Below are 27,063 nucleotides of genomic sequence, written 5' to 3'. Positions count from 1 at the left end.
CCATCAATTTTAGCAAAAGCTCTTGCTGCCACCCACGTCATTTGCTCAACAAATATTTGCTCTGGGAGCTGCGCTCACAGCACTGAGCAAAACAGGCAAAACCCCTAGTCCGAAGGAGTTTATGTTCTAGTGGGGAAGCCAGATAATAAAATGAATGAGTGAGTAAATTATGTTCCCCGCACAATTGATTTTGGGATGATGATTTGGCAAAAGTTATGTGCCTGCTCTTCGACCCAGCAAGCCCAGCATTAAAGCTTGTGTATGAAGCTGTGTGCAAAGTCTGTTGTTTTATATCATTATTTATCGCAGCAAACACATGGGAACAATCTAAAAGCTTATTAATGGTAAATAATTTACCATTAAATATAATTGGTAAGTAAATCGTGGTGCCCAGAAACCAGAATTTATAGCTCAGTGTGATGATATTTATTTTAGGATCTGGGTTTATAGCAAATCCTGTGCCCATGGAGCACAGTCTATGAACAAGTAAACCATGTGGTCTAAATTGCTTTTTTCAAGGCAGAGGCTTCTCTGGGGGACAGGAGGCCTCAAGCATTGCACACCTTCCAGTGTTTGTCTAACTGGCCGGAGCCAGACTGGCGTAATGTGACTACCTATACACTGAGACACCTGTTTCTCTTCCTGTAACAGTATTTGGCGTCTGCATTCAGATTTTAAAAGCCGTTTGCAGTTATTGACTCACAAGTACGTGCTGCTTTTTCTCTCTGGAGTCGGATGTTTCCAGCGAGGCGTCTTGGTCCTTCGGCCTCTGACGTGACCTTGTGACTAAGCTGGGCGACCCCACTCCTCACTGTTTCCAGAGCCACCCCATTCTGAGGCTGCTCTGGGTTTTACAGGATTAGCTCAGCTCAGAGTCGAGGCCTGTTCACAAAACCAACACAGGAACCAGCGGGAAGAGCAGCCCCGGGGCCAGGCTTGGGTCTCCGCCCATGGCTCCTGGGGTCAGAGCGGATGAGCCAGACCGGGAAGGACCCACGGCGGCCGAAGGCTCCTGGGTCTCAGCATCCAGACCTCCTTCTACCAAGGGCTCCTCTTTTTTTTTTTTTTTTTTTGCGGTACGCGGGCCTCTCACTGTTGCGGCCTCTCCCGTTGCGGAGCACAGGCTCCGGATACGCAGGCTCAGCGGCCATGGCTCACGGGCCCAGCCGCTCCACGGCCTGTGGGATCCTCCCGGACCGGGGCACGAACCCGTGTCCCCTGCATCAGCAGGCAGACTCTCAACCACTGCACCACCAGGGAAGCCCCAGGGGCTCCTCTTGCAAGGCCCCCGGGGCCCCTCCCCCTGAGCTGAGTACCGGCCCAGAGTGCTTATGTGGACGCTCCTCTGCTGGACGCCCTCCTTGGTGTCTGAGTCTCTCTCTTGTCTGTGCTGTTTTAAACGTGCTGACTTACCTCATCTCTCACAGCCCTTCACACAGGGGGATGTAGCTGAGGGTCCGCGAGGCTGCGGGCTCACCCAGCCTGGACTCCACTGTCCCCTTGGTGACCCACCTGCCGTTCTCTCCTGCCCCCCGCTCCCCGGTGGGATATTGTCTTGATTCTCCACTTGCCTTATGTGTGGACAGAGCTATAATTATCATAATATTATTTAGTTATATATCAGTGTATTGTAATCATATTAGTATATATGTTACACATTAGCGTGTTATATGTTATATATTAGAATAGTACATATGTTACGTATGAGTATATTATATGTTATGCATTAGTGTATTTATTATACATGTTATGTATTAGTGTATTATGTGCTATGTATCAGTTAATTACATGTTATGTATTTGTACATCATGTTATATATTTGAGTATTATATATTATGTATTAGTGTATCCTACATGTTATGTATTAGTGTATTATAGGTGTTAGGTATCAGTATGTTATGTTATGTATGGGCATGCCAAACGTTATGCATTCGTGTATTATATATGTTGTGTATCCTACATGTTACATATTCATACGTTATACATGTTATGCGTCAGTATCTATGTCATTTGACCCAGACTCTGATCCGGACCTGCCAGCTCTCGGGCCCCTGCTCTCTGCCCTCCGCACCTGTCTCCCTCGTGTCCCTCCTTCGTTCACCGCCAGGTTCTGGAAGGTCTGTGTGGGTTCGCCTCCAGGGCGACGCCCCTACTGCAGGTTTTAGCTCTGCTGCCGCCCTTTCTCTTCCCTTGAGACGCTCCTTCATCCCTCCCATCGCTCTGTCTACCCCATCCTGTCACTCTTCTGTTTCTGCCTGGGATCTCTTCGTGCCCTCCCAGGAGCCACGGGACTTTCCACCTGTTGACGACTACAGGAAACCTCCGCAGCTGCCTTTCTGGTCCCGCCGTGGGCCTCCGACGTGTGCGTCTCTGTCTTCTGAACGCTGCTCTCTAGGCCACCATCCGTGTCTTCCTAACAGCCCGCTGGCATCCGGTATCCCTTTTGCCCGACCTCAAATACAGCAAGATCGTTTCAGCCTTGGTGTTTGTCAGAGCCCGGCCTTGCCCCACTCTCAGGCCCTCACATGCCGTTCAGAGCCCCCATCCCGTCCGCTGCCGAGCAGACAGCAGGCCCCTTCCTGGCAGCTCCTCTGCTGTGCCCACTGCCCAGGCCTGCAGGACCCTGAACGGCGGAGCATAAGGAAAGCTACAACCCCTGCAAGCCCCGACCCCGGGCCTTTCTGCTTCTGTCCCCCAACCCCATGGCACATGTATGGACTCTGGGCCCCTCCAGGCATAGATGATGGTGACATCACCGGGTTTGTTTCTTGTTTACTTTCGTCCATATGAGGCAGGGACCTGCCATTTGCAGTCGTCACACAAAGCGCCTGCAGGGTTTCCCCTTGTGACACCCTGCTGTCTCTGGAGGCCTGACCGTTGGTCCCATACCTGCCGTGACGCCCATTCTGAGAATGTGGACAAAGCCATGGGGCCACCACGACTTACCCGCTGGGGGGCACCTGGCCGAAGCCGCACCCCTCCTCTGCCCCCCTTTCCCCGTCATGGAAGCCCCGCGTTTAGCTGTGCTCATAACCTGCCAGATTAAGGCTATGTTGTCCAGCTTTCCTTGCAGTGAGTGAGGCTGTGTGATTAATCCTGGCCGAGGGGACATCAGTGGACAGGCCTGTGCTGTGTGGGGGGAGCACGAGCCCTCGGCTGCTCTTTGCGGGCGGGCGCGGGGCCCCCGGGGCGCCAGCCTCAAGGGCAATGAAGAAGGTGCCCGGGAGCTTCAGGGTTGTTTCAACGGAGAAAAATAAGCTTCCGCGGTGCTGGGGTTTCTTTGCTACGGCAGCCTAGCCCACGCTGCCTGGTACAGTCTCCGGAGCTGTGCCTCCCCGGCCTCTGCCCGCCGTGCGGGATGGCCCCGTGCAGGGCCGGGCGGTGCCGGGTTGCTGAGGCTGGCTCTCTGCTCTGCAACCTTCCAGATTCTTATTACGAACGGTTGTGGGCACACTGGGCCTGCAGGCCAAGACAAACACTCCTCTTCCGGCCACACAAGTCACAAAGGGTGACAAAGGTGGTGGCGGGGGTCTCCCAGAGGCGGCCAAGCCAGGCGCCTCCACAGCGCTCTGGACTCTGTGGGCTGCCAGAGGCCACGGCACAGGACAACTGAGGCCCGACTCCCGGCCCTCCGTCCTGCCAAGACTCAGGCTCACGCCCTGGAAAGGGTCTTCGCGGCTGTTCAGTCAGCACCAGCCTGCCACCTGGGGCTGTCACGCCCGTTCCGCGGGGTCAAGAGGCTCAAGAAACTCCCCTAGAGGGTGGGCGAGGGTCAAGAGGTGGTCCTCGTCACCGCCGTCCCTTCCCTCCGCGCCCCCGGCCAGCGCAGGTGCCCAAGGGGGTCTGGAGCCCAGGCAGAGGGGGATGGCTTCACCACCCGGCACACACAGCCAGCCTGGCTTCGGCCCGGACAGAGGGCCAGCCGGGGGGGCCGCGAGCTCTGAGTGGGTGGCTGCTGGGGACAGACACCGAGAGCAGGTGAGCGGTGTCCTGGGTCAGCGCCCAGCCCCACACATCTGTGTGCTCACGGGCTCCTCCAGTGTGACTATCCTGATGGCCCGTGTCCCTCTTATCTGGGTCCCACTGCTTCTTTATGGATGAAGAAAGCTCTACGTTAATGCACCTGGAAATCAATGCCTCACTTCCCCAGAGCATGTTTGGCCACAGAGAGTATGTCCGGTCAGGGTCAAAGGGCAGAGGTCACAAGGCCGAGTCCTTTCCCCAGGACCAGGGCCAGTCGGGATGGGGTGCCCATTCTCAGATCCCCTGTGCTGTGCTGGGCACACCTGCCAGCTCCACCGACAGGAAAGACAGCTGTAGCAAGAGGCTCCCAGGTCAGTGGGGACAGTGGCCTCCACCTCCGGAGATGCACAGAGTACACGTGCAGACGTGCACACGTACACGCGCACACGCCTCGCTTCACCTCTCCACTGCAAACCCACGGAGCTCCGCCACCTGCTCCAGGTCCGAGGGTGTCACTGAGAGCCCCCTGCCCGACGTGCCTCAGGCCCCGGGAAAGGACGGCCTCCACGTCGTGTGGACAGAGAACTGGGCAGCCCTCTCGCTGCAGTGCCCAGTGCGGCTGCCCTGCCCCTCCTCGCTAGCTCTCGGCCCCTCCTCGCTCTCTGGTCCCCGCCGGCCCTGCTCCCAGCCCGCCAGGGTGTGCAGATGGGTCCAGGCCTCAACCTTGTCTCCCCAGAGCTCGGAGCAGCTGGGCTGCGTCGAGGCGGCAGCCTAACCCCATGCACTGGCCATCCCCGACTCCACGCGCCCCCCACCTCCAGCGTCTGCCTCCGCCTGGTCAAGACTCCTAATCGGTTCAGAATCGCAAGTGGAGATAACATACCATCTCCTGGAGGGGTTCGAGGGGGAAACGGTCTGCTCCACACCCCCGCCACGGTGCACACAGTAAGTGCATGATAGATGCTCAGTGCACTGCACACAAGGTGGGAAGTGCTAAGCAAGGGTCTCAGACAGGAACTCAGGGGAGCGGTGGCCCTGTGGGCTGGACCTGGCCTGCGGTCTCTTCCCACAGTGATGCTGGGATGGGGTGGCCGTGGGTCTGTGGAAGACAGGCAGCCCTCCAGGAAACCAGATTGAGCAGAGACCCAGCCCATGGTGTGGAAGTGGGGCTGTGGGGACCCTGCACTGCTGGCCCAGGGGCTGGACACCCAAGGAGACTTTGTATCCCTCCGGGTACAAATCAAGGTCCCCTGAGTGCTGCAGATGCAGACACGGAGACTCAGCCCCCAAAATCACCCCCGTTCCTGGCAGAGCAGAGGAAAACAGCACACGGATGCCACAGTTATCAAGTTCTTTTTTCTTTTTATTGGCAAAGTAAATATATTTTTATGAAGGACCAAAGAAAATATATATAATTGTAACATATGTACACCAGCTTTATAGATTTTATTTCAAATTTACACAATGTTGACATGTTATTAAAAGATTTTATGTAGATGCACCTATGTACATTTTATTTACATACATTCATAGGATGTGAAATAAACCTCTCAAAACAAGCTAGTTCATTTGATATTAATTTCTAGACAAAATAAGGAATGCATTTCTAAATCCGGATTTGGGGAGGCTCTATCTAGCTCTTCTACACACAATGCAGCGGCTCCCCGCTCCTCCTGCAGGTGACCCTGGAGGCTGCCGTCTGGATTTGTCTGGAAACAGGATGAGGGGCTGAGCCACACCAGTACCATCGCCCTGGGGCAGACCTGCATCTGTCCGTCTGCCCTGCACATTTAACTCAAGCACATGCACTGCCACCTCGCCGAGAGGGGGCTTGTCACCCAATCCCACATCTACCCGGAGGCCATGTCCTGCATCCCAGACCGCCCCACCGTACCCTCCAGGGGTCAGGCCAAGGGAGGCATCTTGGACAAAGCCACGCTCACACTCCAGTGCAGCACCGGACTTCTGGCCTACTTCCTTCTGCCCAGCACGGCTCCCTCCGGGAACTGACATTTCAAAACTGCACATTGCTTCTTCCCCAGCAATCGAGTGCTAGCCCTGGCCCAGGCGGGGAGCCCAGTGGGAGAGGGGCCGGGCCGCAGGAAGGCACTAGGGCCCCCAGGCCGCCTCCAGGTCCCCCCAGGCGGGGGCGGGTGGAGGCCTGGGTCCGCATCCCCGGGCTCCAGAAGGTGGCCTGGAACGTCCACAAGTCCTTCTGAAGGAGGCCAACAACTTGTTGCTACAAAGTACCGGGCAGGGCGGGTGGTCGGGCGGCTCCGGCCCGGTCAGGGTCAGGGCCGAGGTGCGCGGCTGCTGCGGGGGAAGCGGTGCACCTTGACGTGCTTGGACAGGTGGTCGCTGCGCGCGAACTTCTTCTCGCACACGGGGCACTGGTAGGGCTTCACGCCCGAGTGCGAGCGCCGGTGCCGGGACAGCTCGTCCGAGCGCGAGAACCTGTGGGACAGGGCGGTGAGCGGCCACACCACTGCAGCCCCCGGGCCGGAGCGCTCGGGGTCCGCTGGAAGGGTCGCTGTCCCCGCCCCCGCACCGCTGCCCCTCCGGCCCCTCCAGGGAGGCGAGAGCAGCTGACAGCAGGCCTGTGCCCGTGCTGGGGCCTGAGGGCCGCCGGTGACCCCACAGGCGCCCCCCTTACACCAGAACCTGGGGCTCCTGTGAGTGTCCGCACGGGCAGCCCTCCCCCGCGAGAGGAGACGGGCCCGGGGACGAGGCTCCTGCCCAGCCCTGCAGGGAGCTCCCAGCTCCTCTGTCGCTTCCGCCACGGAAGAGGAAGGGCCCTCAGACTTGGCCCCCACGACCCCTGGACCCTACTTTCCTAAAAGCTGGGCCCCCTGAGACGTCCCGAAGCAAAACTGCACCCCTGCGAGGTGTTCCTGAGGGTTTAAATGGTTCCCCTGCGGCCTCCCTATTGCGGCCCCCACCAGCCTGGGAGCCCAGAGGCCACTGGGGAGAAGCAGCTGCTAGGGGACCCGAGCTGACCACAGGGCTTAGCTGTTGTCACCGACTTCAGGCACTCCAGGCTCTCCCCACCCCCGACCCTGGGCCTGGCAGTGAGACCCCACCCTCCCTACACACGGTCTCCTCCTCTGTGCTCTGCCTACACGACCTGCCTTGGCCTCTCTCACCCCAGGACATATGCACCTACTGTTGTACTGTTCCCTGTCTGGAATGCTCTTCCCTCCGACCCATCCCTTAGAGCTCAGCTCAAATGTCACTTCCTCAGGAAAGCCCTCCAGGACTGCATCCCATCCTCAGCTCCCATGGCACTAGGCACTTCTCTTTTCTGGCCCCAGCCACTGTTGCAACTTCAGTTTTCAACTTTTTGATGAATGTCAGTCTGTGCCACTAGACCCGTCAGCTCCATGAGGAAAGACATACACGCTGTGGCCAGCCCACTGCCCAGCGCATGGAAGGTGTCCAGTACATGCATTTATGCGAAAGAGCGGACACGGCAGAGCCCTCGGGAGGATGGAGAGCTGTCAGTCAGTCAGTCCTCTCTAGCCCCAGAACACGCATGCACACAATGCACACTGCACACACATACATGCCACACGTATGCACATCATGAACACAGGTGCAAGCACTCACATGTATACACATGTGCATACCACAAAGATGGATACGTGAACATGTGCACACGTAAGAACATGTGAACAGAAGCACCGGGCCCAACAGCCCTGTCCGTGGGCCTGGGGCCACGTGCGAGGTAGGCAAGGTGGCGGCCCGGAGTAGCTGTCCCCCGCCCAGCCCAGGCCGGGGCTGGCGGCCCACCTCGGGCCTGACCCTGTGTGTGGAAGCCTTGGTCCCACAGCCTGCTGAGGGCCAGGATGATCCAGCAGCACAAGCCCAGGGAAGGCTCAGGTGGAGGGCAGGAGGGCCTCAGCACCAGATGGGGAGCCTGGCCCGGCGTCGCTCAGCCCCTCCGGTGCCAGGGTCCTGCCCCACGGCGTGACGCGGCCAGGCTTCTGTGCTTGGAGGCTGGTGCTCCGCCTCCCATCCCAGGGAGCCAACCGGGCCAGGCACAGAGCAGTGCTCTCGGCTACCTTTGCCAATAAGGAACTGGCCCGTCTGCCAGATGAGGAAACTGAGGCTCAGAGCGATGAGTCCCTGATCCAGGGTCACCAGTGACAGAGCAGCCGAGGCCAGAGCAAAGGTTCTGCACAACGCCCTGCCTGCCCTGCTGCCCGCAGAGGGCCTGGCCTCCTCCACAGAGCCGAGCCAGGCGGCTCGTGCCACTGCAGCCCCGTGCAGGCAGGAAGCGGCATCAAGGCTCCTGGCCATCAGAGCCCGGGCCACCTGCCTCCAGCAGAGCCAGGCCTGCCCGAGGCGAAGGCTTCAAAAACGCCCCCGGCAGGACCTGCACCCACCAGGCACGAGGTGTGGGGTCAGCCTCACCCTCCCGGTCAGAGAGCCAGGACCAGCCTCCCTGGACTGACGCCAGCACAGCGAGGGCTCGAAGGGGACGAGGGGCTTGCTGGGGTCCCACAGCAGGTGGGGTGCCCAGACGGCTCAGGTCCCCCCCACCACGGCGAGCCTGTGTGGCCCTGAGCAAACTCACCACCTGTCCTGGGCACCAGGAGTGTCCCTGGGCCTCAGAGTCCGTCCTCTCTCGTCCAGTGAGGTCCTTGGGATTCCTGCCCACCTCCCAGGACTTGTGTCAGAGGCCAAACTGGTGACACAAGGGCCACAGCGGCCTCTCATCAGGGGAATGCCTGGGACGGGCAGGCAGCCGAGGGACATCCAGGCCTGAGAAGAGCTGTTCCCAGCCACACACCCCCTCCTCTCCCTGTAGCACAGGGGCCCTGAGAAGACCCCCGCCATACCCCCTCACCACTTTCTCCCATACGGCAGCCGTAACGGGAAGGGGCCAGGTGGGCAGGAAGCTCTGCTACCTACTGCCTGGACCGCCCAGGCACGTCGCCAAGCTCTCTGAGGCTGCTCCCCCTGGACACAGGGAGGGGCACACTGGCCTCAAGGACCGCGAGGGTGCAGAGACCAAGAGCATGGAGGGCAATCGCTGGACGGCTGTGAGCTGGGCCCCAGTGAGTCACGACCATGATCGGTGCTGCTGGGGTGCAGGGCAAGGAAGCACAGGGGTCCAGAGGACCCTCCAGAGCCGCCCCCTCCGTCAGCCAGAAAGCCACCGCCGTGAACGGTCAGGCTAAGCGCTGCGGTGGGAACGGTGCCCCAGGGTCGTGCAGTGCGCGACCTGTCCGACAGCACTCGGGCTCTGCAACTGCAGGGAAGGGTCGCGGCAGCGGGGCCGCAGCTTCGGATCCCGTCCCTGGCTCTGCAGCCTCAGCCTGCCAGCCTCCTTCCGGGGCCTCCCGTCACGTGGGGCTGCTGGACGTCGTCAGTACCCCTATGAGCTGCAGCAGGAGGGCACTCTCTGTGGATGGCATGGGCCTTTCCGCTGCACGGAACTGCGTCCGGGAGCGAAGCAAGGAAATCTCTAGGGAGGCGGCAAACAGCTCTTCCTAGACGGTCAGATCCAAATAGGGACAGTCTGGCCCCAGCCCCTTCCAGGGCGCCGGAACCACGCCACTACGGGGGAAGAACAGGGCATACTGGGTTCAGGACCAGACACCGAAGGAAGGGGCGGTTGGTGACCTGGGCCAGTGACGACCTTGGGGGACACTGTTCACGGCCCAAAGGTGTGCAGGGCAGGGCACAGGACACGATGCCACGGCCAGAACCAGACCCAGAGGAGGAAGAGCCAACTGCTCGCCAAGACCACCAGGAAGAAGAGAGGAGTCTGGGGGTGGTGAGCTCCCCACACAGAGGGCAGGCCTGGCTCAGGGCGAGGTCCACCCCCGACTGGAGGTGTGGAGGGGGCTGCAGAGACATCCTGAGGCTACAGGCGGGCTGAGGTCCTGGCTCTGCCACTTACCAGCTGTGTGACAGTGGACAACTTCCTTAACTGCTCTGGCCGCAATTTCCCCCTCTCTAAAATGGGAGGACAGGCTGATGCCTGCTCATGGACTTGCTACGACTATGGAGCCTTCTCAGCACATCAGGAGCTTTCGTTTCGCTGTTGTCACCCCTCCGCTCTTTTCTCCCGGCCCATAAGCTGATGCCTGGCAGCTGACAGCCTTGGGGAAGAGGTGGGACACCTGCCACCACGACTGACAGTAGGTGCCCAGGGAGAGGGCCTGGGGCTGCACGTGGGAGAATGGGGCTGGCCACAGCGCGGGGGGTCGTGCTCTGTCCCGGCGGGCATGTGACTTGATCTTTCTGGGCTTCAGTGTCCCCCTCTGTAAAATGTGATGGTGCCGACACATCACGGGGCTGTTAGGAGGCCTCAGAGAGCCTGTGACGTGGGAAGGACAAAGCCAGGAGCATCGCAAGACTGACGACAGGTACCACCGAAGGAGGCCCTGGAGACACGGGGCACAGAGAGGGCCGAGCGCGGGCCCCTGGGGACACGGGGCACAGAGAGGGCCGAGCGCGGGCCCCTGGAGCCACGGGGCACAGGGAGGGCCGAGCACGCCTGCGCTGTGGAGGGGAGGCTGGCGAGCAGACCGCGCGTGCCCGTGGGCCAGAGTGAGGAGGTTGGATAGGAATCTAAGTGTACCAAAGTAGGCCGAAAGGCCAGAGTAGGTAATGAGTCCCCCATGGAAGGAAGTATGCAAGCAAGTGTGGGGATTTGTGGAGGGAATTCCAGCTCTGAGAGTCTTAGAACAGTGCCTGGCATTCCGTGAGTGCTTGTGAGCTGGTGACTGTCATGTTATCCCCTGTCCTGTCCCGACAGAGCTGCCCCAAAGCCCATCTATCCTCCCACCCAACTGCTGGAAGGATTCCCTCCACCCTTGTCCCTCAGCTGGAGGCTACGGCCATATTTAAGGGACACTCACGTCACGTGCACACTCCCAGGGGTTCAGGATCCCTGAAGACCAACCGGGGAGAAACAGCCCTTCCAAGGGGCGGGTGCCCTCAGCTCCCAGCCAGGCAGTGCGTCTGCCACATGTGACCCCATGAAGGCCTGACCCAGACCTGGGAGAAGCTCCAGGAGTGGCTGAGGGCAGGGACGGCTCCCAGGGGGGTCCGGGGAGACCTCACTGTGCCAGGCATCCACCATGCCTACCCCTGCCAAGGGGGTCCTGGGCAAGACCCGTGCAAGGGCTCAGACAGTGGCAGAGCTGAATCCCCACCATACATCCCATTCTTGCTCATACAACTCCTCCCATGGGGAACTCAGTCCCTCTGAGGCCACCGTGCCGGGGCTGAGTCTGCCCCCCTGTAAAGCACTGTGGGCTGAGGGTCCCATCTGCGCTCTGGGGCAGCCCAGTAGGGTGCAGGTCCTCTCCTCCTGGTGGAGCAGGCGGGCGGGTGGCCTTGACCAAGACCACACCTTCCCTCCCTGCGGCTCCACCCAGCCTCACTCTGAGCGGAGGGGCCCCTTCCTAACAGTCAGCAGTGGCCGGGGACAGTGCCCGGGGAAGTGAGGCTGCCCCATGTCTCCAGAGCCTAGCCCCGCCACGAGGAGAACGCAGGCCGAGTCCTGTGAGTCTTGGGTGCCTCCAACCCGGAGTGATGCCCACGTGGAAGCCGGGCCGAACCCCTTCCGGGTCCTTCTCACACTCTGACCCCGTATGAGAGCGACCGCACAACCTCTGGGAAGGGGTGCTGCTGTGCGCCCCTGCACGCACAGCCCTGGCAGGCAGTGGCAGGGAGCAAGTCCTCACTTTTCAGATGGGAGACGCAGGCTCGCCCAGGGGACCACTGGAGGGCCAGCTGCCCCACCCCAGGCGTCAGGACGCCCTCTCCTGCAGCTGAGCCCCTGCACAGCCCCGAGTTTGACCACTGAACATGGCACCTCGCCAGCCCACAGGCCCCACAAGCTGCCCTGTGAGCACACCTGGCCGGGAGGAGGGAGGTCCGCGGGGCTGGGGCTGGGGCTCTGGAGGAAGCCCTCAGGTCTGTGGGCGCCTTTGGAAAAGCCCCTTCTCTGGCCAGCTCAGCGCTCCATGGCGAGGGGCCGCCAGCATCACATCCAACACTCAGGTCACAGCTCCCAGCCACGCCACAGCCTTGGCCAGCCGGGACTCTGCGGCCAGAACCTCTGTCCAGGGGGCCAACTCTCAGGTGCTGTCAGATGAGATCCCAGCAGGAAACAAAAGCTGCAAACTGCCCCCCGTGTGCCGCGCGCACCCACGCACACACACGCCCAGGGTACAAACGTGCCACGCGCACACGCACCACCACATTTGGTCACGCAGCAGAGACCCACATGGAGACGGCGAGGTGCAGACACGAGCCTGCGCACACAGCCACACGCCCCTCGTGAGGTCCGGCTCTGCACCCGGAAGAGCGTGCCTGTTGCTGCACACACACACACACACACACACACACACACACACACACAAGGAAGCCGCACCAGCCAAGACCCACACTGTGTCGGCAGCACACGCACCTCCCGGGCAAGCCAGCTTCCTGCAGGGAGGGTGTCCTAAACAGGGGAGCGCCGCCGGGGGCACCCCTGAGCGTGTCGGCTCCCGACCTGCTGCCTGAGCTTCAGGAAAAGGTGAACGTGCCCTCCGAGAAGGTGAGCCCCCCCGGGGGCCTGGGGGAGAGCCACAGGGGTGCCGCCCAGCTCGGCCTCCCATGGGCTGGGGAACCCTGGGCAAGCCCCCGCCCCTACCCCTTGGAGAGCTGGTTTCCCCCACGGTGCCACAGAGTCGAGAGCCTGCAAGGAGTCTGCCGCCCTCAGTGCAGCACCCCTAGCCTGGTCCTCACTCTCCCTTGGCCTTTCTGGCTTCCCAAACCCACCGCCAGGTCCCCCGTGGGGAGTGCAGCCCAGGTGCCCCAGGACTCTGTAAAGACAGCTGGTGCCTCTGGTCAGGCAAGCAGTCTTTTCAGGCTGTGACTTCTCTAATCTGACCCCTGGCTTCAAATCCCTTCTGCAAAGTGGCGTGCCCTCGGGCAAGTTACTTAGCTGCTCTGAGCCTCTGCTTGCTCAGCCGTAAAGGGGAGTAAGGGTGGTATTTACCCTTGGGGGCACCCCGGGGCACGAGGAGCGGTGCACACGGCTGCAGCCGCCCTGCACTATTCTGAGCTGCCCCGTCACTACCACGAGAGCCCTTCTGCGTGGCCCAGCCCCTCTCCTCCAGCACGGGCGCAGCCTTACCTGGTCACCGTGAGACCGCAGACCAGGGATCTGGAGGCGCAAGGAATCCTCTGGGCGGTGTGCCAGCTCTGGCCCTGCCCCTGCCCACCCCTCTCTCCCCTTCCTAAGCAGCCTTATCTAAGGGTGGGGAATGTGGCCTCGGCAGCACACCCAGGGGCATGGAGACGCCCGGCCTGCCGCCGCCATACTGACCTCCAGCCGCAGCCCGGCCAGGTGCAGGCGAAGGGCTTCTCACCCGTGTGCCGGCGCAGGTGGGCCTTGAGGTGGCTGCTTTTGGTGTACATCTTGCTGCAGCCGGGGAAAGTACACTTGTGCATTTTGATGAGTTCTGCCGCCGGGTTCTTGGGGAACTTCTGGCCCATGAGGAGGCCGGCGGAGCCGGGCCCCAGGGGTCCCGACCCAATGGGCTTTGCGGCGATGGGCACAGGGGCGATGCGCACGAACTTGGAGGGCAGGTTCAAGCTGGAAGAGGGCACCACCTGGGGCACCAGCGTGAAGGTTTGCCCCTGGATGTTGACCAGGAGCTGGGCCACCTTGACGCTCTCAGCGGCCTGCCCGGGGGAGACGGGCTCGGCGCCAGATTCCTGCTTCACCTGCACCGGCTGGATCTGCAGCAGCACGGGGATGGGGCCGTCGGGGGCTGGACCCCCACCTGGGCTCTGGCTGCTGCCCACACCAGCTCCCGGCGGGGGGGCACAGCGCTCTCTCCCACCGGCCCCAGGATGGAGGTGGCCCCTGTGTAGCCCGGCGGAGAGCTGGCCACAGGCCTCCAAGTCCTTGCTGCTGCTTTCTGGGGCCTCCTTCACCCCTGGCTCCATGTTCTCCTCCAGAAACTCTTCGATCTCCTCCAGGGTGGGCTGGAAGGGCCTCGGGACGTCATCGGGGTCTCCCACAGGGAACTCGGGGAAGCAGAAACGCTCCCCCTTCACAGATGCCGGTGCTTTCCGCCAGGTCCCCCAGGCCATGGGGCCGCCGTTGGCCCCAGCGCTGCCACCACCGCCGCCACCGCCGCCCAGCGTGGCCTGGGACAGCAGGAAGTCTAAGATGCTGTCCTGGCCCTCGGCCCCGGGGCCGCCGCTGTAGCAGGAGCAAAGGGCTTGCGAGTCAGGGCTGGCACAGGAACAGAGGCTGGAGGCGTCACTGTCGTCCTCCGAGAGGGGCGAGGGCAGCATGTGGTACGCCCGCCCGCCAGCCAGCCTGTCACCCAGATAACCAACGGGGCATTTCAGCGACGAGAAGGTCTCGTCCACTGGCAGCAAGTGGTCCACCATGCTGGCCTGGCCGTGCCGGGGGTGGCTGCGGAGAGGAAGGAGGAGGCCCGGTCAGCAGGGCAGCGTGCTCACCCGCCACCTTGGGGGCGCCTGTCCCCACTCTGGGGCCGGCCACAGCAGCCCACTGCCGGACGTCTGCGTCCTGCGTCCATCCTGGCTCACGGGAGAACTCTGTCTGCAAGAGTGTTTTCTGAAATTGCACCACCTGTTTGCAAAAGTGCTCTCCAAGCCCATTGCACAACCCGGCTCTTGTGGTTGCACAGAGATTTTCCAGAACAATTCTGGGAAGGAACATGCGTGTGTCTGCAAGTGACTGGGTGTGAGTGCACGGGAGGGAGAGGGTGAGCGTGTGAGGAGGCCCTCTGCACCCCGAACAGCCAGGCGGCCCCCCTGTCCAGCTCAGCAGAATCACTGCCGTCCCAAGGAAAACCGACCTCAGCCTCATTCCTGCAGAATCACTGGAGGGGGTAGGAGAATGGCCACTTGCCCTCTGACCCCCGTGTTGCTGCAGCTTGGGTAGGGTTGCCAGATTAAGCAAATAAAAATAAAGGCCACCCAGTTAAACTTGAAACTCAGTTTCTAAAGAATGAACAACTTTTAATGTAAGTGTGTCCAAACGTTGGATGGGGTAGGCTTATATTAAAGAATTATTTCATCTGAGATGCAAATATAACTGGGCAGTTTGCATTTTAATCAGGCAAGTCTAGTTGGAGGCAAAAAATTAGACGCCCTCACGGGCTGTTTCCCCATCTGAAGGGGGGCAGCCCTCCACCCTACAGTTCTCGGACCCCTCCTGTCTCAGCTGCCTGCTCTGTGAATCAGGGAAGGCAGGGACAGGCCTTCACAAAACGCTTTCAGCCGGGCCGGCGCCCTCCCGGGGCTTTCCTAGCGGTGCAGGGGCCGTGGGCCCGATGAGCAGGGGCACCCAGGTCCCAGAGCCCAGCTGTCATCTCCTCTGACTTCACACCTGCCTGCTGCGTGGAAGATGAGACCCCTTGGGCTGCACCCCGTGGAGCACTCACCACCTCAGGAAGGCCCAGCTCACGCCCGTCTCCCTACTGGACCAGGGGCTCCATGAGGGCAGGCTGGGCCATCGGGTCGCGGCTGTGTCCCCAGCTCCTGGTGAGGCAGCTGGTGCCCAGGAGGGGCTCAGAGAACGTCAGCAGAGAGGAGAGGGGGAAGCTGAAGGCCATGCTGGGTCCGGTGTCCAAGGAGAGTCAACAGTGTCTGGCTGTGACAGGGCCACCTCTGCGGACCTTTGTCCCCACCCAGGGACCACAGCGGGGTGTTTGCTGAGGTTGAGGAAAGGGTGTTCTGCACCCAAAGCCGGAGAGTCTCTGCTGCCTGGCATCAAGTCCGCACCCACCCCCTTGCTCTGTCTCGAGCACCAGTCCTGCCCCTGGCACCCAGCACTGCCCAACGGTCAACAGGCCCAACCAGGGGCAGGGACCTCCCAGAGCCAGGTCATCGTCAGCTGTGACCTTGGGCAAGGCCTCGCTCTCCCAAACCTCATTGTCCCATCTGTTCCACGCTCTGATGACCTTGTCCAGGAAGCTTCACAGAGCTCCAGGAAGCCAAGGCAAGGTGGCAGGTTTGCACCCAGGGCAGTGTTGCAGGAGAACGTTTGGCCTTTTGGTTTTAAATATTCAGCTAAGGATTTAAAACTGGGAGTTTAAAAACACACTATTCGCCATATCGGGTGCTGAGAAGGAATGAAAATGCCAGATAATGTGAAGAACAGAGCCCACACTCAGCCTGAGACCCCCTCTCCCCTGTCGCCCACGCTGAGCTCCTGCCTCTGCAACTTACCAGCTGTGTGACCTTGGGCAGGTGGCACAAACTCTCTGTGCCATGTGTTGGATGGGGATCCTGCCAACTGTGCCTAGTTCCTGGGTTTTTGTAACACCAATGAGCTAACACACGCTGAGCACTCACTACAAGGGCAGGCGTCCATGCAGGTGCCCGTCAGCACTAGCCTCCAGGGTTAGCCTCAGTGGGTGAGTATGTGGTCTTTCTGCCCCTCTGCTGTGACGCTTAGGAATCCGGGGACTCCAGCCTTCCTGGAACCAGGACTGAGGCGGTAAGGGGCAGATTGGGCTGTGTTCCTGCCCTTGAAACTCTCCCCTGAAATGTGATCACTAACTGAATATTCCATGATATTAAGGAATTACAGTTAATATTTTTAACTGTGATGATGTACTGTGGTTGGTACATACTTTTCAAAGGATGCCTTACATTTTAGAGATATAAACTGAGATAAATGATAGATTAAATGATACCAAAGAAATAGAGGGGAAAATAAATAAGTACAGTAAGGCGGGGTAGGAGGAAGCTTATAGATTCCCAAGGAAATGGGACCCAATCTCGTCCCAGCAGCCCAGCGCCTGGACCCTGCCCATTCGCCCCAGACCTCAGCTCCACCTGCCGCACGCACTGGCTGTGCCCCAAGCTCACCAGCTTCATGGCCTCAGGCCAGGGCCCTGGCTGTTTCCCCTCCGTGGACCCCTCTTCCTCAGCACTCTAGCACGGAGTGCCTTATTTAGGTCTCAGCTCATAAGTCACTCCCCGTGGGACCTCCCTGACCACCCTCTGTTACACCACCCCACATCGCAGTCTTCCTAACAGTTGCCACTGCCCGAAACTATCTTAGTTATGTATTTGTGTACCTCATTTTCTGTCTACCTCCCCACCAGAATATAAGCCGTTCTGACTGTTACCCCAGAGTCTGAAACAGGACCTGGCAGAACTTTGCTGACTGAGTGAAAGGGGTGGGGCGGGGGTGGGGTGAGGAAGCAGCAGCAGACCGCCTGGGTCCTAACGCAGGGCTCATCGGCCTGGGTGGACGTGGGCACTGAGAGCTTAGTAGGGGCTGCGGGGCGCCGGGCGCCGGCCCTGAAACACAGCAGCACGTGGCACGGCCAGAGACGCAGGCTGCGTGCAGGGGGAGGGACGCCCAGTCCCGGACTCCGCCCCTCCCCGGCCCGGCCAGGCCTGCTGTTTATCCTCCCGGGGACACAGCGGCTGCAGGAACAACATGTAATTGATAACAAGCCGAGCGCCGGCCAAGGGCCTTCCATTGGGTCAGCGTGCAAATCACGGGGGCGGCGGGCGGGGGCCGCCCTTCAAAATAAGAGTCTCCACTCCCGCGCCGCCCGCAGGCCCCAAAGTCGCGAGCCCAGCGTCCTCGCACCTGTGGGGCGGCGGGGCTCCCCACGAGCCACCCGGCCCTTGAGGGGAAGTCATTTCAGGGGCTCAGGAACTTGGGGATTTTGTCACCCGGGCCAGAAAACAGCGGGGGTGGGGGAGAGGGTCCACAGGGGGCCGACCGAGGGGAGGGAGAGCGAGCGGACCGCTGCGGCGAGCGGCGTGGCTTCCCCGCTCCGCTAACCGCGCGGGGGTGCGAGTTCCTGCCGTGTGACTGCGTGTGCGGGGCGTGGTGAGAGCCGGGAGGGGCGCCCGCGACACACTCGCGCGTGGAGCCGCGTGGTGTCCCCGCGTGTGTGGGAACGTGTGTGGGAAAGGGGGGCAGGGGGAGCCTGGGGCGCCACCCGCGGGGCACCGAGCCTTCGGCCCGCGCCCCCTCCCTCGGGCCGGCTGCGGTGACCGACAGTAACCCCTCCGCCCCTCCCCGCCGCGCGCCCGCCCGCCCGCAGGCCCCGTCGCGCCCGCCATATGGGAGGCCGGCCCGCGAGGCGCGCACGGACACGCGGGGCCAGGCGCCCAGGCAGCGGACCAGCCCGCGCGGGGAAAGTGCCGGTGGGCACGTGAGGTCGCTGACCCACCAGCCTGTCCGCCCCCGGCCCCGCGCGGGGCTACCCCGCTCCTCAGACGCTCACGCGGAGCCTGGGACAGCCGTGCGGGCGCCCGGCCTGGCGTGCAGAGGCCCGCCCGCGCCCCCCGAGCTCCCCTGCGCCCCGCCAGCCCCCTGCGCGCCAGGCCCGGTCCACTCGCGTCCGACCTCGTCGCGCCGCTCCCACCTGAACTCGGCGCACGGCCGGCCGGCGGCCAGGCCCAGCGGTCCCGGGGCCCTGCGAGCTGCGCTGGGGGCGGCGGCCGCGCGTCCTGCACTCGCTCTTGCTCGCCCCGGCCCGCGTCGCTGCGGCGGAGCCCCCGCCGCCGCCGCCCGCTCGGCGCTCACTCCCGGGCTCACGTGACGCGGCGGGCGCCGCGAAGGCTCGCAGGAGGCTCGGCCCCGGGCGCGCGCCCCATTGGCCCGCGCCGCGCGTCACGCGCCCCGGCCCCGCCCCCTCCGGCCCCCTCCCTTCGCAGTGGACTCGCGGCGGCCGCGGTGTCCGTTCCCGAGGCTCTATCCCAGGTGAGAACGTGGGGCTCCGAGGAGGGCCCACGCGGGGTGGGCGCCGCGGAGCAGACCCGGCCCGACCCGCTCTCCCGGGCTCTCACCTGCAACCCCGGGCGGGCCAACAGGTAAAGCCAGGACTAGTCGGGGACGCGGCTGGAGAGATGCGGGCGGGTGTCCGGCCAGGTGAGGCTCGCGCTCCCTCGGGAGAGCGCGCTCGCTGGAGTCCGCAGCAGCCCCTCGGGGACAGGAGGCGCGAGGCGCAGAGTGAGCGGCCCAGGAGACACGTGAGCTGAGGGTGCCGCGCACCCAGCGCGCCCTTTAACCACACCTGTCGGATCCTCAGCCAACATTTTACAGATGAAGAGAAGGACTCTGAGGCCGTGGTCCTCCCGGGCACACAGCTGGTAAGGAGGGAGGAGGGGTGAGCAGGCCCGTCCGTCTGCCCCGAGAAGGCATCTTCCGGACAACCGGGATGGTGGGCAGAGAGCGCCTTCTACGGAGCTTGCATCCTTTCCCTTCCTGGCTTGGGAGGCGGAGAGCGTTTCCGTTCCTCCCCCAGGACACTGCTAGAACCGGAACTGATAGCCAGGACCTGTCCAGGCTCTCTGGAATGCTGTGGGTCTGGGCTCCTAAGTACATGCCGGGCACTGGATCTTGCATCCCGGGGCCGTCCCCGTGCACACAGCAGTGCCAGGGAGGCAGCTCCTGCTACCACGAGGGGCCAAACTGGGGCTTGGCCGGTGGGTTTGGAGGACGCTAGCGTTGAGGATGAGGATGATAATGATGCTGTCTGCGCTGCCTGAACGTTTATGGAGGCCGTGGCCAGAATCTGCAGAACAGACGGAGTTCACCCATTCCTATAGAAGAGACAGAGGTCTGGAGGGTTCAAGCTCACTGCCTGGTCACCTGTCATTGGTCCTTTGCTCCTCACACACTCCCAGGCCAGTGTCTCCCATCTCTTTGGTGAAAATCACACCGAAAAGTCAGAAGAAGCTTGGAAACAGAGACACATCCATAGCTTCAGCACACAAGGAAGCTTCGGCACAGGCTAGTACGAAGCTGAGCAGAGAAAGACAGGCACTGTATGGTCTCATATGTGGAATCTAAACCAGAAACAAAAAAAAATTATAGAAAAAGAGATCAGATTTACCAAAGGAAGGTGAGGGGGTGGAATTAGAGGAAGGTGGTCGAAAGGTGCAAACTTCCAGGTATAAGATAAATAAGTACTAGGCATGTAATGTACAACATGATAAATATAATTAACACTGCTGTGTGTTATATATGAAAGTCATTAAGAGAGTAGATCCAAAGAGTTCTTATCACAAGGGAAAACACCTTTTTTTTCCTCCTTTTGCTTTTGCTTTTATTGTATTCATATGAGATGGTAACTAAACTTATTGTGGTAATCATTTCACAAAATATGTAAATCAAACCATTATGTTGTACACCTTACACTTATACAGTGACATATGTCAATTATATCTCAATAAAACTGGAGAAAAAAAGAAAAAAAACCTGAAAAACAGCCAAGATGCTGTGTTAGAAGCTGAGTCAGATCACGTCCCTTCTTGACTCAGAACATTCCATGGCTCCCACCTCACCACTGCCTTCAGTGCCCTACAGGTTCGGCCCCCATCCTGACCCAACCTTCTCTGTACTCCTCTCCCCCTTGCTCACATCCCTGCAATCACAATGGCCCCTTGTGGCCCCTCCAACATACGAGGCACAATCCCACCTCAGGGCCTTTGCACTTGCTGTTTCTGCTCCCTTTATAAGCTCTTCCCCCATGGCTCTATCACCCGTTCAAATGTTACCTTCTCAGGGAGCCCTGCCTTGACCACCCAATCTAAAATGTTCACACTCTCCCTAATATTTCCTCTTTCCTTATCCTGTTGAACTTTTCTTCTTGGTGCTTAATCCCTGCTAACAATATTATATATTTTACATTTTGTTTCATTTGCTTTTTGTCCGCTCCAACAGAGTGTAAATTCCATCAAAGCAGTGATTTCTATCCATTTGGTCCCTTCGTATCTCCAGCACCAAGCACACAGTAAGTGCTCAATTGTTGAATTAATAAATTTCTGGAAGACTTAAAGCAAGCATGGTCAGCTTGAAAGAAATTAAACATTGCTGAGGAATCTAGGCCAAACAGATTAAGGAGTTGGTCATTGGCGAAATTAGGAGACCAGTTGTCCCCAAAGAGACCCAGAACACCCCTGAGTAGCTGCCAGGGAGCTGCTTTGTACAGGTGCCTCCTACCTGGCCCCTTCTCCCCCCGCTCCAGCACCACCTTGGCCTGGTTAAACCCGTTCATCCCTCAGATATCAGCTCCCCCTTAACTTCCTTAAAGGTGTAGTCCCATCTCACCCTGGCGTCCCACCTGCAGGCTAGCTTGGGCTCATGTGCCTGTCCTTCGTGGCACAGGGCCTGGAGTAGAGGAAGGGCTCCATCGACTTGGGGTGGCTGAATGAATGAATGAATGGGTGAGTCAGTCAGTGAATGGGAACGCTGGCAGCTCAAGTGCCCAAAGGTCCACCTGCCCGGCTACATGTAGCGCTTACCCCAGGTCCTGATGTAGCGGGCAGAATCTGTTACCAGGAATTCCTTGCCAAGGAGAAGAGAAAGAGGCCAGGTGGTGCTCTTCAAAACAGAGATGGCAAACAAAGTGAAACATTTATATTCTTATTTGTTGATTGCCTGTCTCTCCCACTCTCTGACAAGGTCCCTAAGAACATGGACTTGGATTTTTTTTTCTTCACTGCTGTATCCCCAGAACCTAGGACACTTCAGAAATATCTGTCTAGTGAACCAAGACAGTCCCGTAAGTCTGTCGCACATCTAATCCCTTCTTGGTGTCTGCTTCTCTGAAGATGAGAACCACACAGGTACAACTTCATGGGTTGTTCAAGCATTAAATGAATTAATTAGTACAGAACTTAGAAAAGTGCCTGGAACTGAGTAGATATCTCTGACCCCCAGCCCCATGGAGCTCCGTCTTAGGGAATTCATCCCCCGTCTGCAGAAGACCTCTATGACCTTCATCGGCCAGGGCTTTTTAGATATCCCGGGAAGGCTATGCTCCCTCTGACCACAGGGCCTTTGCACCCACTGCTGCCCTTGTTGTGGACACTGTGACCCTCCCCCATTAGCTCCTACTCATTCTCTACATCACATCTCAAATGCCACTTCCTCAGGGAAGCCTTCCTGGACTCCTTCCTATGCTCTCCCAACGCCATGTACCTCTCCTTCAAAGCATTCCTCAAGCTTTGTCCACTTATGTGTGTGCTCATTTAGTTCATGCTTGTCCCTCTGTAGCAAAGTCCTCACATACTCACTCTCCCCTTCCTAGAACTCCCAGTTCTCAGCAGAGCAGAGCTGCCTTGAAGAAAGCTTGCATTTCACAGCCTCCCTTGCAGCTGACCAGCAGGAAGTGTGGGCAGTGGCTCTGAGTTCCCTGCAAAGGGGAGGGCAGCCTCTTTCCAAGTCCTTCCTCTGCACTGGCTGGAAGGCAGGACGCAGACAAGGGCAGGGAGTGACAGGTGCCAGGAATCCAGAGAGGTGGGGGGTGACAGGTACAAGGAATCCAGAGGGGTGGGGGGCGACAGGTACAAGGGATCCAGAGGGGTGGGGGCGACAGGTGCAAGGAATCCAGAGGGGTGGGGAGCGACAGGTACAAGGGATCCAGAGGGGTGGGGAGTGACAGGTGCCAGGAATCCAGAGGGGTGGGGGGCGACAGGTGCAAGGGATCCAGAGGGGTGGGGAGGGACAGGTACAAGGTATCCAGAGGGGTGGGGAGGGGCAGGTACAAGGAATCCAGAGGGGTGGGGGGTGACAGGTGCAAGGAATCCACAGGGGTGGGGGGCGACAGGTACAAGGAATCCAGAGGGGTGGGGAGCGACAGGTACAAGGTGTCCAGAGGGGTGGGGGGCGACAGGTACAAGGAATCCAGAGGGGTGGGGGGCGACAGGTACAAGGTATCCAGAGGGGTGGGGAGTGACAGGTACAAGGTGTCCATAGGGGTGGGGAGCGACAGGTGCAAGGAATCCAGAGGGGTGGGGAGCGACAGGTACGAGGAATCCAGACCCAGACAGTATCCCGGAGCAGAGCCGCCTCTCCAACGTGGGCTTTCAGGAGAGAAAATAAAAGTCTCCGTTGTTTAAGCCCGAATTACTTTCAGTCTCAGTTTGGGAGACAGTTGTCCATCTGCAGGACAGGAAGCTCTGTGAAGGTAGGGAACGTATACATCTTGGTTTTACATTATCCTCCTGCACCTGGAAGGGTCTTGATTAATGTCTGACAAATGGATGGCTGAGCTCTTTGGGGGCTGGGTCATTTCTTAGTCATCCTGGTAAGCCCGCAGCACCCAGCTTGTGTTGGCGGGGGTGGGGGGGCGGTGAGTGTCCAGTAGAACTTTCTGTGATGGAGAATGTTCCCTCCATCCCTGTCGTCCAGTAAGGTACCACATGTGGCTGCTGCCATATTGGACAGTGCTCGTGGAGCTGTCAGGCAGGATGGGGAGGACGTGGTGCAAATCAGCCCCTCCTCTAAGAGACCACCCAAGCTGGGCAGACATCTGCCCCAACCCTGACACAAGGCAGAGGGGCTTCGAGGCCCTGCTCCTGGCCCTTCGGAAGGTCAGCTTGAGGAATCACGTCATGGTGGCGGCAGAGCCAATCACAGCCTCCACACCTTCCTCGTCACCCAGTTCCAGCCGACTCACCCACCCACCATCACGGCCCTGGGAGGGAACTTTATTTGCCTCCCAGCAAGGGGTCTCTAGCAGCCTGACCAGGTCATGGTTAGACCCACCACATGCCGAGCCTACGCTGAGCACTTCACAGCCACAGGCTCTGAGACGGGGCCCACTGCATGCCAGGCCTGGTGCTGTGACACACAGGCCAGCCATGAGTGCCTCAACTCTGCATTTTACAGAAAAGAAAGCTGAAGCCAGAGCGGTAGAGCACCTCACCCCAAGTCACACAGCACGTGCAGCGCAAAGGCAGAGCTGGAAGCCACACCTACCTCGCTCCAGATGGTGCTCTCTCTCCTTGTCTCCGGGCTGCCGGGCCCCGGCTGCTAGACACTGTGCGTTCCTGCTCCACCCACCGCGCCTCCCAGTACAGATGGATGCAGCAAAGGCGGACCGCAGGCCCACACCACCCTGCAGTCCACCTGGACAAGCGGCTCCACTCACACCCCAAAGTGGTCAGTGCAGCATTTACACAGCCTCGATGTCACAGAAAAGTGTTCTCCTCGAAGGTGGCTGCCGCCCACCCCCCCCCCGCCCCCGGCAAAGAGACAGAGGAGGAAGGAGTCCTCCTGGGAAACAGTGTAATGGACATGCTGGCTGGACGGGGCAGGAGCCCCTGGGCAAAGGTTCGGTGGGCAAGGGCAGGAGGGGGCCCAGCGCTGTGCTATGCTCTTGAAACACATGATTTTATTCAACCCCCATAACTCCTCTCCTAGTAGGTCCATTTTACAGATGGGAAAACAGAGGCATAAGAGAGGTCACTTACTCAGGATCTCACAGCCAGCAGGAGGCGGTGCCCCGGTTCCACCAGAAAATAACAAAGTAGTGGGAGGCTGGGAGGTCTGCTGCTTCGTGGAGAAGGCTTGAGACCCTGGGGTTGGGAGGGCAGGGGAAGGATCTAGAGAGGTTCCCTAACAAGGTGGGGAAGGGGTGGGGGCAGGAAAGGGCTGAAGCACTGCCCGGGCAGTGATGCCTGGCATCCACCCATCCCATGTCTTCTGTCACTGGGCCCTTCCTGTCCTCGCCCCCCAGCTCTGGGGGAGCCCACTGTACCCAGGCTGGGCGAGTGAGGCGCAGAGGTCATGGCTTTGCAGGTCAAGCAATGACTGTCGAGCCGGGCTGAGCCAGGGCACTGTGGGGCGACAGGATGGAGGTGGCTCAGAGACTGGAAGCAGCAGCGTCGTGAATAAGGGGAGTCTGTCCTGCTCCACACGCGGAGCCCAGGCTCCCCGCACTGGCCACTGCCCTCCCACCTGGTGACTCACAGCCCCCGACGTGAGCCCTGGCCGCTGGGAAGGGGCAGGGGGAGCCGGGAGCCCAGAGACCTGGGTTGGTCCCCACCCCCCGTGGGTCTGTTTTCTCCTCGGCACCAAGAGTTTGGCCAAAACCGCCTCTGAGGGGTTGTGTCGGGAGGACTCTGAACCCACAGGTCTTCTAAGGCAGCTGAAGGGCTTGTGAAATCGGGCTGCAAGCGGCTCCCAGACCTGCGGCTGAGGCCCGGAGGTGGGCGGGTGAGGGGCGACCACGGCGCCGCGGGGTGAATCTGTGACACAAGACGAACCACTGTGAGACAGCGGCTGTCAGAGAACCAGAGAGAGCTCCGGAAAGTGGAGAAACGCCGACGTGTCCGCAAAAGCCCGAGTGCGGCTGATCTGCAGAGCGGACACCCCTGAGAACCAACCTGTAGGTCAGATGGAACGTGTAAAAGTCCACAGCTGAGCTCAGGGTGCACTGGGCGGCAGTCGGGGTCACGTTCAGAAACAGAGGCAGATGGAAACCGCCCCCGCCCCCGCCCCCGCCAGGCCCGGGCCCTCCTGGGGGGGGGGTGTTGACGGGGTGACGGGGTTAATGAGTCACTCTTGCCCGGCTAAAGTCTCCCAGGGTCAGCATGTGCATTTCAGGCCAACTGAAGCCTCACCACCCATCCCCCTCCCCGGGTGCCCATCCTGAGCATCCAGGGTCACCAGCTGTCACCCGTTCAGGGCAAACAGCAAGGAACCAAGGGTGGGGCTGGGAAGTGACGACCAAGGGGCACACGCCGGCCGGCTTCCCAGAGAGGGGGGTCCGCACAAGAGTCCTGGGCTGCCCCGAAGGCCAGAGTCGGGAGGGATTCCTCCTCGCTTCAAACCAGTGAGGGAAACACTGGCTCATGTGAAAAACAGACGTAAGCAGACGTGGAAACGGCCTGTCGACGCCAAGGGAAATTTCTAACCTCACGTCTTGATCAAAGAAACACAAATTGAAACAACATACCCTTTCATCCAATTGACATATAACTTTAAAACATCCAAGTATGTTTCAAAGTTATAACACTGTTGCAAAGAGGTGAAATTGGGACGTTCCCTGAAAGCAGCCTTATATTACATACGTCACTCCTGAGTCAGTAAGTCTCCTTTTAGAACCTGATCACAAAGAAATGACCAGATTTGCAGTCAGATTTATGTACAGACTTCTTCCCAACAGTACTTACAGTTGAGAAAAATTGGAAACCAACTAAAGTCCAACAAAAGGAAAACTGATAATGAACTATGCCCTGTCCCTGCAGTGGAATATCATTTATCTGTTTCAATCAGGTTTCTAAAAGACTATCTGATGAAAGTTAGAGTGAAAAAAAGCAGGATGCAAAACTCTATAAAGGAATTACTCTAGATATGATTATGTAAAGAAAAAACATATTTGCAGAAAAAATTAGAAATAGATATCAAAGTGTTTACAGTGACTGTTTTTAAAAATATTTACTTTGGCGTGATGGAATTACAGTTTATCTCTTTTTTAGCATTATCTCTTTCACTTTTCCAGATTTTCTATAATAAATTTATATTACTTGTATAACGAGCAAAGAATATGGTTTTGTTGAATGTCTGTTTGTGCAACTTAGTATGTTATTTTTGAAATAGTGTTTTTTTTTTTTTTTGTAGTACACGGGCCTCTCACTGCTGTGGCCTCTCCCATTGTGGAGCACAGGCTCCGGATGCGCAGGCTCAGCGGCCATGGCTCATGGGCCCAGCCGCTCCGTGGCATGTGGGATCTTCCTGGACTGGGGCACAGACCCGTGTCCCCCACATCGGCAGGCGGACTCTCAACCACTGCGCCACCAGGGAAGCCCTGAAATAGTTTTTTTGATTAGTATAAAAGTTAATGTTCTTACTGCCCCAAATATCAGGAAATACAGACAAGTATAAAAAAAGAAAAAAGAACGTTCATAATCACATCATTGTTCACATTTCTTGCTATATTACAAAAATGGAAACATATACTGCTTTGGAACCTTTTTAAAAAATGTGGCTAAAAACACATAACATAAAATTACCATTTTAGCCATTTAGGTGTACAGTTCAGTGGTGTTAAGTGTATTCACATTTTTGTGCAACCATCACCACCATCTATTTTCAAATTTTTTCTTCTTCCCAAACTGAAGCTCTGTCCCATGAACACCGACACCCCTCCCCCTCCCCCAGCCACTGGTACCCACCCTTGTATGAATCTGACTCCTTAAGGGACCTCGTATGAGTGGAGTCACCCAGTATCTGTCCGTTTATGACTGGCTTAGTTCACCAGGCAGAATGTCCTCAAGGCCCATCCACGTTGTCGCATGTGTCAGAATTGCCTACCTTGTCAAGGCTGAAGAATACCA

General features: G+C 59.1%; 1 protein-coding gene and 1 long non-coding RNA gene across 4 annotated transcripts; one reads left to right on the top strand and one right to left on the bottom strand.

Annotated features, from left to right (window-relative positions):
* Positions 1 to 5,331: 5,331 nt before the first annotated feature.
* KLF15 (KLF transcription factor 15) lies at positions 5,332 to 19,169 on the bottom strand. 3 transcript variants are annotated; one of them, XM_081247061.1, is made up of 3 exons: positions 18,781 to 19,169; positions 13,301 to 14,404; positions 5,332 to 6,417 (listed from the first exon to the last, which is right to left on the bottom strand). In XM_081247061.1, exons 2-3 carry the CDS (start codon positions 14,377 to 14,379, stop codon positions 6,255 to 6,257), a joined length of 1,242 nt encoding a protein of 413 aa, XP_081103187.1. In that variant the 5' UTR covers positions 14,380 to 14,404; positions 18,781 to 19,169; the 3' UTR covers positions 5,332 to 6,254. The 3 variants fall into 3 exon arrangements, with proteins under 3 accessions (XP_081103187.1, XP_081103188.1, XP_081103186.1); XM_081247062.1 differs by lacking the exon at positions 18,781 to 19,169 and adding an exon at positions 18,357 to 18,515; XM_081247060.1 differs by lacking the exon at positions 18,781 to 19,169 and adding an exon at positions 15,402 to 15,820.
* On the top strand, positions 19,001 to 26,586 carry LOC308624117. Its single transcript, XR_014016926.1, has 4 exons — positions 19,001 to 19,083; positions 20,660 to 20,729; positions 21,401 to 21,564; positions 23,132 to 26,586. It is a non-coding gene; the product is annotated as an uncharacterized lncRNA (long non-coding RNA).
* The last annotated feature ends 477 nt before the right edge of the window (positions 26,587 to 27,063 follow it).

This window comes from Mesoplodon bidens, assembly GCF_964165515.1.
Source record: "Mesoplodon bidens genome assembly, chromosome: 10".
In the NCBI taxonomy this organism is placed as follows: Eukaryota; Metazoa; Chordata; class Mammalia; order Artiodactyla; family Ziphiidae; genus Mesoplodon; species Mesoplodon bidens.
The sequence above is the reverse complement of the archived record's forward strand: the minus strand, read 5'-3'. Positions and strand labels throughout refer to the sequence as shown.